Raw genomic sequence first — 11,111 nt, forward strand, 5'->3', positions numbered from 1 at the left:
AGACTGACGTGGCACCCATTTTGCAGACATCTTATTGAAGTGCAGCACATTGTGAACAATGTGCTGAACTAATACTTATCTTCAAACTTGTGGCTATTTTGTTCAGAGTTAGATGTCTGTTCTCCTGTACAAACTCCTCCACTAACGCAATGTTGTCACCTGTTGCTGTGTGCTGAGCCTGCCCTTGTTTTGTTGCACCCTCCATCGAATTTACACCCCTTTTAAACTTCCTACACCATTTGTACACTTGCTGCAGTGACAAAACATGAATCACCATACTGCACTGTCATTGTAAAATGAATTTCAGTTGGTTTGCCACTTCGCTATACAAAAAACACATCGCAGATCACTGCTCAATCACGGTGCATGTTGAAGTGGGATGGCTGTTTTGTTGGGGGCACTACTGACTTCTCCCACATTTTAGCATCACTCTGGCACCTACTGGTCATTTTCTGAACCTCAAGAAACACTTCTGCCTCCTACAAACTCCTCCACACATCTCTTCTAAATTTTATGGAACTTTTGAGGTTTTCATTTGAATCACCCTCATATAGACTTCAGATGTTTAACTTCTTATGGTAAGCTTTGTGCATCAGATATGGTCTTTTGAACAGCACAGGTATTGAAACAGAATGGATTCTCTCAGAAAAAGAAGACTAATACTGGAAGTGCAGCAAGATGAATCTACACCAGTTGCTACTCTACTGTATGCTAGGAGTGTATCAGCTAATATTGAGAGAATTTTAAAAAAAATTTAACATGAAAACTGTGTTTTCCCTGCCAGATAAGATTAATGCCCTTTTGAATTCAGTTTAAGATGATGTGGGACTAAGAAATCCTGGTGTTTGTAAAATACCACCACTTTGGTATAGCATATATCAGTGAAAGTATTTGTACTGTTGAGCACAGGTGTGTGGGTCATACCGCCAAACAGGGTGGTTGGTTTGATGAAGCTCCTAATGTTAGTCTATCTCGTAAGCCTCTTCATCTTCGCATAACTACCACAATCTACACACATTTGAATCTACTTACTGTGTTCAGGTGTTGGTCTCCCTTTACAACTTTTACCTGACACCCTTCCCTTCATTACCAAACTGATGATTTCTGATGGCTGACAATGTGTTCCATCAACCAGTACCTTTGTTTTGTCCAGTTGTGCCATAAATTTCATCTTTATCCTGTTGTAGTCAGTACCTCCTCATTTATTATTGGATTTACCAATCTAACCTTCAGCATTCTTCTATATACACGAGGGACAACATTGCAAAAACATGCAGTGCTGAAGTATGACTTAGGCGAGGGTCATGCAATCAAATATAATGAGACATAAGTGATTGGTGCCACTTCTCGTTACTGGGATTGTGTCCTGAAGGAATACATAGAAATTAGGCTGGCTGATAATCTTATTACTAGGTACAAGGACTATCCTGAGAGCAAGTTGTGTAACCCTGGGCTGCCCAGCATTAGAACACTATGTTCTCAATTAGCAAAATAGCTTGATGATTAGTTATGGCAGCAATATGTCCTTTTTGTTCACCTTCAACCTGGCAGCACTGCTAGTACCTTTTGGAATGCAGGCAGCTCTCATGGCAATTGGCACATGTGCTGAGTACTCCCCTGACCTGTATAGGGATCCTGGCTCCAGTGTAGCATCAGTTCAACAAGAGTCAGCAACAGCAGTGTTTCACCTGAATATGAGAGCCAGGTGGACCATCAAACCATTGCGTTAATTTGACTTGAATATCTTGCTGCAAACTCAACAAGAATATAATAATGACATAAGCATATTTGTCATTTACAAGCAGACTGAAGCCAGTCAATGTGGGGCAGAAAGAACAATGTAAGATGTGGATTAAGCCAAAAATAGAGTAGGTACAACTGCAATTATTTTGTCAGAGATGGCACTTTTCCACCTCTTTAACAGAGTATTGCTTTGATAAATGTTTGTGACTAGTCCTCCAGAACCAGGATTTGAATCGAGATCCCCACCTCTTGTTAGCAGTCATTTACCAATTGCAGTACCTTTGCATTTGAGTTGGTCTGCAAGGCGTACACACTTAGCATATTTGACAGCACACAGTGCATGAAATGCAGGAATCTGGGATTGAGTCCCAGTCCACCACAATTTTAAGTTGCCACTATTATTCACATGTCTTTACGAGTTTTTACATGGTTTGTCAGCCTGTTATGCTGTGCTTGGATGGATATATTTTTTTTATTTTTATATAATGCTTTGTGTCCATATGCAGAGGACATATTAGTGAGGAAGTTGAGGCTTCAAATCACTACTCACAGATGTCTGCATCTGCTTCTACATGCATACTCTGCTCTGCCAACTACTGTGAAGTGCATGCCAAGGGTACTTAGCATGGTACCACATGTTAGGGATTCTTGTCCATTCCAGTTGTGTATGGAGCATGGGAATAATGGTTTCTTAAATTTCTCTTTATGTGCTGTAATTAGTCTAATTCTGTTTTCACAGTCTCTACAGGAGCAATATGTATGGCAACCAAAGATTGTAGATTCTTCACTTTATACTGGGTCTTAAAATTTCATAAGTAATCTTTTGTGGGACAAAGAGCCTGCCAATCCCAGTTTTTTATAAACTTTCTGTAAAGCCAAACAGACCTGTGGCCATTCATGCCATCGTCCTTCGTGTATGTTCAGTATCTCCTGTTACTCCCAATTGGTATGTGTCCGACGCACTGCAGTAATATTCTAAAATGTGAGACACAAGTGTTTTGTAAGCAGTCTCCTTCATAGACCAATTGCATTTTCTCAGTACTCTGCCTGTGAACTGAACTGAAGTCTGCCACCTGGCCTTAGCTATGACTGAGCCTATGTGATCATTCCATTTCATGTCCTCAGAAATTGTCATACCCAGGTATTTTTATGAGTTGCATGGTTCTAATTGTAAATCATTGATATTGCATCATAGGATACAACTTTTTTTTCATTTTGTGAAGCCTAGATCTCTGTCGATTTTAAGCAAGTTGGCAATCTTTGCACCACTTTGAAATCTTCTAGGGATCTGACTGACTATTTCTGCAGCCTTTTTAGACATAACTTAACTGTATATGACTCCATCATCAGGTAAAATTCTGAGGTTGCTATTAATATTGTCTGCAACATCATTAATACACAACATAAGCAACAAGGGTCCCAATACACTCCCCTGGGGCATGCCTGAATTTGCATGCCTGAATTTGCTTCTACTTCTGCCAAATACTCTACATCCAAGATAACATGCTGTGTCCTGCCTGCAAAAAGATCTCAAGTCAGTCACACGGTTTATTTGAGACCATGTAGGGTTGTACTTTGGTTTGCAAATGTTGATGTGATAGAAAGTCAAATGCTTTTTAGAAGTCAAGAAATAATTAATCTAATTTCCTTGATCCATGGCCTTTGGGACTGATAACTCTCATTATGCTTGATCTCTGAATATGGTCTAGGGTTCTTCAACATATGCACATCAATGAGATTGGACAGTTGTTTTGTGGACCACTTCTGTGTCCTTTGTTATAGAGAGGAGTGACCTGTGTTTTTTCCCAATCATTGGGCAGAGTTTTTTATTTAAGGGGCCTATGTGTATTATGGTTATGATGGGAACCAACTCAGCTGTAAATCATATATAGAATCAAAAAGTGATCACACACACACACACACACACACACACACACTCTCCCTCTCGTTCTCCCTCTCCCCCTCCTCCTCTCTCTCTCTCTCTCTCTCTCTCTCTCTCTCTCTCTCTCTCTCACCCCCAACCCCCTATTGACAATTGTGTGAGAAGTAAACTAGGACAGCACATCTGCATCTTCCTCAGTAAAGAACAATTGAAAACAGAGTTCAGTATTTGTGCTTTTTGCTTTGTACCCTAACTTACAATTCCTGTGTCATTCACTAGTGTGTCTACATTAACTTTGGTGCCACTAAGAGCCTTTACATTTGGCCACAATTTCCTTGGTTTTCTGAGAGTTGTTTCAATAAGATTCTACAGTGGTAGTCATTGAAGGTTTTGCCCTCATGGCAACCAAACACATTTCATTTACCACCTCTCTATCTGTTGGCCTATACTTTGTTTTACACCTATTTATGCAGAAGTTGTTGTTTATTTAGTTTATTTAGAGTTACTGTATGCCATGGAGGGTCCCTCCCAACATGAACTGTTCTGAAAGGTGCATAACTATCTACTGCATGGTCAACTATTCTTTTAAGCTTGACACATAGTCCTTCTGTATGCTCCTGCCCAGATTTAAATGTTTTGATATGTAACAGAAATGCATTTTTAACTAAATTACTAAATATGTAAATCATCTTATTTGTTTTAGCTGATCTTTCGACTTCTTTTGCTACATGTACCTGATAGCAAGTGACATCGGTTTCAATCTGGACATCCTTAAAGAGGTTAGGTCTGTTTATTGGCTTAAGATCCAGTATATTTCCATGAATGGGAAGCAGTGGTTGGGAAGGGAGTGAGACAGGGTTGTAGCCTCTCCTCAATGTTATTCAATCTATATATTGAGCAAGCAGTAAGGGACACACAAGAAAAATTCAGAGAAGGTATTAAAATCCATGGAGAAGAAATAAAAACTTTGAGGTTCGCCAATGACATTGTAATTCTGTCAGAGACAGCAAAGGACTTGGAAGAGCAGTTGAACGGAATGGACAGTGTCTTGAAAGGAGGATATAAGATGAACATCAACAAAAGCAAAACGAGGATAATGGAATGTTGTCAAATTAAGTCAGGTGATACTGAGGGAATTAGATTAGGAAATGAGACACTTAAAGTAGTAAAGGAGTTTTGCTATTTGGGGATCAAAATAACTGATGATGGTCGAAGTAGAGAGGATATGAAATGTAGACTGGCAATGGCAAGGAAAACGTTTCTGAAGAAGAGAAATTTGTTAACATCGAGAATAAATTTAAGTGTCAGGAAGTCGTTTCTGAAAGTATTTGTATGGAGTGTAGCCATGTATGGAAGTGAAACATGGACGATAAATAGTTTGGACAAGAAGAGAATAGAAGCTTTTGAAATGTAGTGCTACAGAAGAATGCTGAAGATTAGATGGGTAGATCACATAACTAATGAGGAGGTATTGAATAGAATTGGGGAGAGGGGAGTTTGTGGCACAACTTAACAAGAAGAAGGGACCAGTTGGTAGGACATGTTCTGAGGTATCAAGGGATCACAAATTTAGCATTGGAGGACAGCGTGGAGGGTAAAAATCGTAGAGGGAGACTGAGAGATGAATGCACTGAGCAGATTCAGAAGGATGTAGGTTGCAGTAAGTACTGGGAGATGAAGAAGCTTGCACAGGATAGGGTAGCATGGAGAGCTGCATCAAACCAGTCTCAGGACTGAAGACCACAACAACAACAACAACAATATTTCCATAATGACTGGACTCCTAAACTATCTGTTCTAGGTAGTTTCCAGAGAATTTAGGAATGTTTGGCAAGATGTCTGGACACATCCACCATTGTAATTTTTCCGTCTGATTCTACGGTGATTAATGTCTTCTTCAGTTACTACTGTATGGCTGGGAAACATCTGTACTAGTGAACTGATGTTTTCTCTAAAGTCTTCTGTGTGTGGGATAAAACAATGTGTTTATCAAGAAAATCCATTCAACCATGCCATAAAAGCCTGGGAAATTACTTACAAGATCTGACAGAGACATAAAAATTTGTGATGGGCTAAATTGCATGCTGGAGTGGGACCCAAAATGACAATTCCTGTCTTGCATGACCAGTGTGCTACCTGAGGTAATTTTAGAAACTGTACAATCTAAAATTTACAGTTATGGAAGTGTACATATGGTGATTTAGATACCTCTGTTTGCTGTTATCCAGTAAATGTACTTCTGGTTATGTAATATCACTTGGTTTTAATTGTATCATTTTTCTTTATGTGATATGAATGAGAACGTTAGAAACACTGCACCAAAATGTAAGTGGAAATTTTTAATGGTGAATTATTGCACTGCTTCATTTTTGATTTGTAATCATAGGATACTACAATTTTTCATTTGATGTCCAAATTTCACATTTTTGTACAGGGTGACATAGAAAAACAGGAACATTTCCACAATCCAATAAAACTAGAAGTGATTAAGGGAAGAAATTGCATTCATAGTAATTGAAACCATACAACTTTGCCATTTATGAAACATTGATGGCATTTATCATTTTTTTAAAAATAACGTCCTTTACATGGTATCCTCCTGTATGAATACATTCGTCAAATCTGCTGTTGAGATTCCTCATTGACTGATGCAACATCTTAGCCAGGATACTGTTAATTGCATCCTGAATTCTCTATTTTAACTCACCCAGGGTTCTTGGTTGAGTCATGTAGACTTTGCTCTTGGAATAGCTCCATAAGAAAAAAAATAACAAACTGATAAATCTGGTGATCTAGGGGGCCAGGGAATGTTAGCGAATCGCGAGATCACACGGTTGCCAAACAATTCTCGCACATATGCCACTGATTGCCGTGCAGTGTCTGCTGTTGATCCGCCCTGTTGAAGCCAGGCTTCTTGAACATCCAGAAAGTTGTTCAGTGCAGGTGCAACGAAAGTTCGTAAAATCTCCATGTAATGGTCGGCTTTGACAGTTATAGTGTTTCCCTGTTCATTTGCGAAAAAATATGGTCCAATAATGCCATGATGAAACACCACACCATACTGTCACTTTACTAGCGTGAAAAGGGTGCTCATGAATGTCTTTAGGATTTGCCTTTGCCCCAGTAACAGTAGTTCTGTTTATTCACATAACCTGTGAGATGAAAATGTGCCTCATCTGACGTGCACGACTTGTTTAGAAATTCATCATTGTTGTTTATTTTTGTTATCATTTGTTGACAGAATCCTAATTGTATCCAATAATTGTTGTCCTTCAGTTGTTGCACCATCTGTAGTTTTTACGGATGAAATTTTAAATCAAGATGAAGAATTCTGTGAACACTCTCTTGGGACATTCCAACCACTGCTGCTTGCATATGAATTGAATGCGATATCAAATGTTCGTCGTCCTGTTTATTTCTTCTTGATGGCAGATCCAGTCTCTTCAAAGTTATTAATCCAACATTTTATCAGTGTTATGACAAAAAGCCATCATGGCGTCCTAAATTATAAAAACGTTGAAATACCCTTTGCGCTGCTACCAAACTGTCAGTGTTTTTATAAGACATTTTTATGGCAAACGCACGCTGTTGTCTGTTCCACTGATCAATGAGTACTGAAATGGCAGACTGTTTACTTGCTAACTGTCATGAACCCACAGTGCTGCACTTGCCTATGGCTGCCACTACTCATTTCAAACATTGGTGTTATTCTGTCACACCCTGTACATTTAAAGTAAGCTCTGCCATCTGTTCAGTTGCCTTTTACAGTGCAGAATGGTAGGCAGCAGAAAAACTTGCTGTGATAAACACCAAAATTCTTTCTTGGGCATGTAACCTGACACTTCAAGATACTGCAACAGTGATGAAATTTGCAGGCAGTTCATAGTGGCACCAATCACTGAGAAGATGAGGAAAAGCCATCTGTAGCGGTGTGGATACTTACTTCAAGCAGATAAAGAAATAGCAGCAAAACACAGGCTTTCTTAGAAAGTTGGTAATAAGTGGTAAGTGACCTATTGGAAGACCTAGGCAATATTGGCTCCATACCCTTCATACAGACCTATGATAGTTGGCCTTCATCATGACCAAGCACAGAAGGCCTTCACCGTGAAAACCAAGACAGTTCATGTTAAGAGCACACAGAGTGCCAAAAAATGGATGCCACTACATTGTGTGGCAAATGTTGAGGTAGAAGACGAAGACTTAAAATGATCAAATTAACTACATGGGCAAACAGAGTGACCAAGTTTGGAAGTAACTGTAGATCAGTGAATGACTGTTTAAAACTAACTAAATAGGATGTCAAGGGTGACCAGGAGAAATAGCATTAATAGCCACATTTCAATATCCAGTCTGTTGGTATTACAAACTACAACAGCTGATCCTCCAGGAGTGTAAATGTTTTATCAAAAATAAAAGGTTGTTTTCTCATCACAGTTGGCCAGTTTCAGCCTTAGAAAACATTCAGAGTGATATGAAAACACTTAAGAATATATGCATCAAATCCAATTGTGTATGCAAACAGTCATTAAAATTGTCAAACACATGGAATTTTTAAGATGCATATGAACTCAAGAAATGTGTGCCTGAAGTATGGGGAAAGGAAATAATAATTGCATTGTTCGAGAAGGGAGGCCTTGTTAGGAAAAACAAGGAAAAACAGATTGATAAATGAAGATGTTACGAAGAAACTTTGAGTAGAAAAGTTTAATGATAGAACTGAGAAGAGTAGGTTAAAATGTTTTGGACATGTAAAGAGAATGGAGGATGGAAGAATACCAAAAGGCCATATGGAGGCAATTTGAGGTCAAAAGGGGTGACCAGAGCAAAATGCATTGACTCAATCAAGAACAATTTAAGTTGAAGGAATCTGTACTGGAACAAAATGGTTATAAAAGAAGAGTAGTGGGACGACAGGGAAAAGTGGAGAAATATCAAAAATGTCCCAAATGGTCTGATGCTGGGTAAAGGGATGACAAAGATGACAGAACTGCTATTAATGCATATGTTCTTCAGTGTACATGTATCACTTGAATATTGTCTCTGAGGGTGAAACTGGCCAGTCAGATGTGTCCATAAAGTTTGAATTTCAAGTAGTTTACCATGTCAGTGGAATCATAGTTTCAAATTTTAACATGTTCACAGTAGCTGTGTGTTCTAATGTTATGAAATGTTGACATCTATTAGGAGCAAATTCTGTCAACTGAATCATATGCCAAAAAACTACATTATTGTTTCTGAAAACAGCAGCAGCATCAATCATCCAACTCAAATGACATGTAGTCTAGATATGACATACGGTGGCATTAAGGAAACTACTGAAATCAAAAAGCAATAAAATAATATTGTATACCCAAGTACAGTATCTGTTAAATGTTGTATTGTTTGCCATCACCTGCCATGACATTACGTGAAACAGTTTGAACGTGTCACTGTGGAATGGTAACTTGGTCACCAATAAGCCCTTGATCTAGACATGTCAGTTAGACCCCCACAAGGTGAAGGAAAACATGATTTGTAATGCATAGTAGTAGTCCTTTACGTTCTGTACAACATGAGGATGACCATTATCTTGTTGGATTATAGCTTTATGAGTGTGTTGAAAGAGGGACAGCATTAAGCTCAACAACGTTGTTAATATTGTTAATACAATAAAATCTTTGTCAGAAGATGGAAAGAGGGAGTAAGCTTTGTGAAATGAAATGTCACATTCACAATGCATGTGGCAAGAAACTGGTGAAGATTTTATTGCATTGACACGCTGTAAAAACTTCTGTTGCAGTCACAGTTAGCAGTAGCTACAATTCAGTTACTGGAATTCTGTGAGCATTTTACAGCATGCACACACACACACACACACACACACACACCTTTTGGCTGAAGCTCATTTGTTCAGCAGTCTTTTTGTTGTGCCTGCCTGTGGTGAGTAGCAATCTATCCTTTCCCTAATACTGTCAGGATGTGTAGACTGTGTGAATGAATGCTCAAGTAATTATATACAGCTACTGTGTCGTACAGCAGACAACTGTTGGCTTATTTATTCAGTCATCACAGAATAAAATGTGTGCCAGAAGGTTATCTTGGTTGTTAGCATATGACAGCTCATTGTATAATCTAGTCTAAAGTGGGACTACATTAAAAAAAACCTGAAACTAATATTTCATAAAAATTATTTCAGTGTTAAACAAAAGATATTAAATCTTGATCATTCATGTCCTTGTTTCATATTTACTTACCCACACAAATTTTTTTTTTTCTTTTCAGTGTAAAATTCTTATTTTTTTAAGATTTTGAGCTCTAATGGTATTTATATTTGCAACAAAAAAGATAGCGGTCCTGTCTGTTCTGTGAGCACTAGATTATTTTAAAATATTGTGCTTGCTTGTACAGAATAAGACATTAACCTGCTTGTTCCCCTTTGCACTGTCTCATTTTGTATTATTTTCTGTTTCCAGAGGCATGATGATGATTGCAGAAGTTGAAAGTAGATTTGAAAATATTGATGCATTTATTAAAGACATAAAGAAATTTGGTTTTGCAAATACATTGAAAGATTTCTCACATAAAATATTTTACTTCTTGTACTTTAAAAAAGTGAGTTCAGTGAAGAAGTCCAATAAACTGCCCAGCATCTTTCTAAAACCGTGTTTATACAAGAAGAGATGATTCAGTATTGTGTGCGCTGTTTGGATTAGTTGTCATGCTGCTTGAAAGACTCTTATAAGATTGACTTTAAGTAGTAGAGCTTTTTCATATAATAAATTTATACTGCTTTATTGTTTAAAATAGAATTATGTTCATTACGTGCGTAACTTTACATTTTTGATCTTCATATTGTGCATTATGTTAAACATATGAATAACACATTTGCAAGAAACTGTTTTTCTCAAATACATATCTTTATGTAATATTATAGTAACTGAAAAATGACAGTTGTCAATGCTATAGTGAGCAGAGGTTGCCACCATCATTAAAACGGAACTCAGGCAGGTTGAAGGGCACATATTGAGTAAAGCAGACCATTTCAGAAACTCTGAAAAAAATTAATCTAATACTTATGTCTTAAGTACAAAAGGCTTTCTCCATTATTTAGGAATGAGCAGATAGCTAGAGATCTGAAGAACTTTTTATTTTGCCAAACTGTAACTTTGTTCTGTCTTTGTGCCAATAAAAACAGGAGCCAGTGTTTTTTCATTTTTGTCATCTCGTACAGAGGGCATTCCAGTCACCTGACTCATAAAATTATCACTTAAGTGGCAATCACTTAAAACTGTAATTATATGACTGAAGAACATTGGACAGATACTATTAACACACAAGATGATGGCATGAATCAGATGTGGCTAGACAATTAATAGGATGAACATTTATTTTTGAATTAAAACTGCATTGACAACAATTTCAGTCTGGACATTCATCCTCTATTTCTTCCTCTTGAATCATTTTGGCACGTCTCATGGACTGATTCAAAGCACTGATGTAGACT

At 37.8% G+C, this 11,111-nt stretch overlaps 1 protein-coding gene across 1 annotated transcript in view; it reads left to right on the forward strand.

The window, feature by feature from the left end:
* LOC124622149 (ribosomal RNA-processing protein 8) overlaps nucleotides 1-10,832 on the forward strand; it is a 52,744-nt gene extending 41,912 nt beyond the window's left edge. The window contains exon 5 of the mRNA XM_047147785.1: nucleotides 10,081-10,832. Within this exon, the coding sequence (XP_047003741.1) occupies nucleotides 10,081-10,291 (211 nt within the window). The 3' untranslated portion in view covers nucleotides 10,292-10,832. The remainder of the gene's footprint in view (nucleotides 1-10,080) is intronic.
* Nucleotides 10,833-11,111: the final 279 nt, after the last annotated feature.

Source organism: Schistocerca americana, chromosome 7, assembly GCF_021461395.2.
Source record: "Schistocerca americana isolate TAMUIC-IGC-003095 chromosome 7, iqSchAmer2.1, whole genome shotgun sequence".
In the NCBI taxonomy this organism is placed as follows: Eukaryota; Metazoa; Arthropoda; class Insecta; order Orthoptera; family Acrididae; genus Schistocerca; species Schistocerca americana.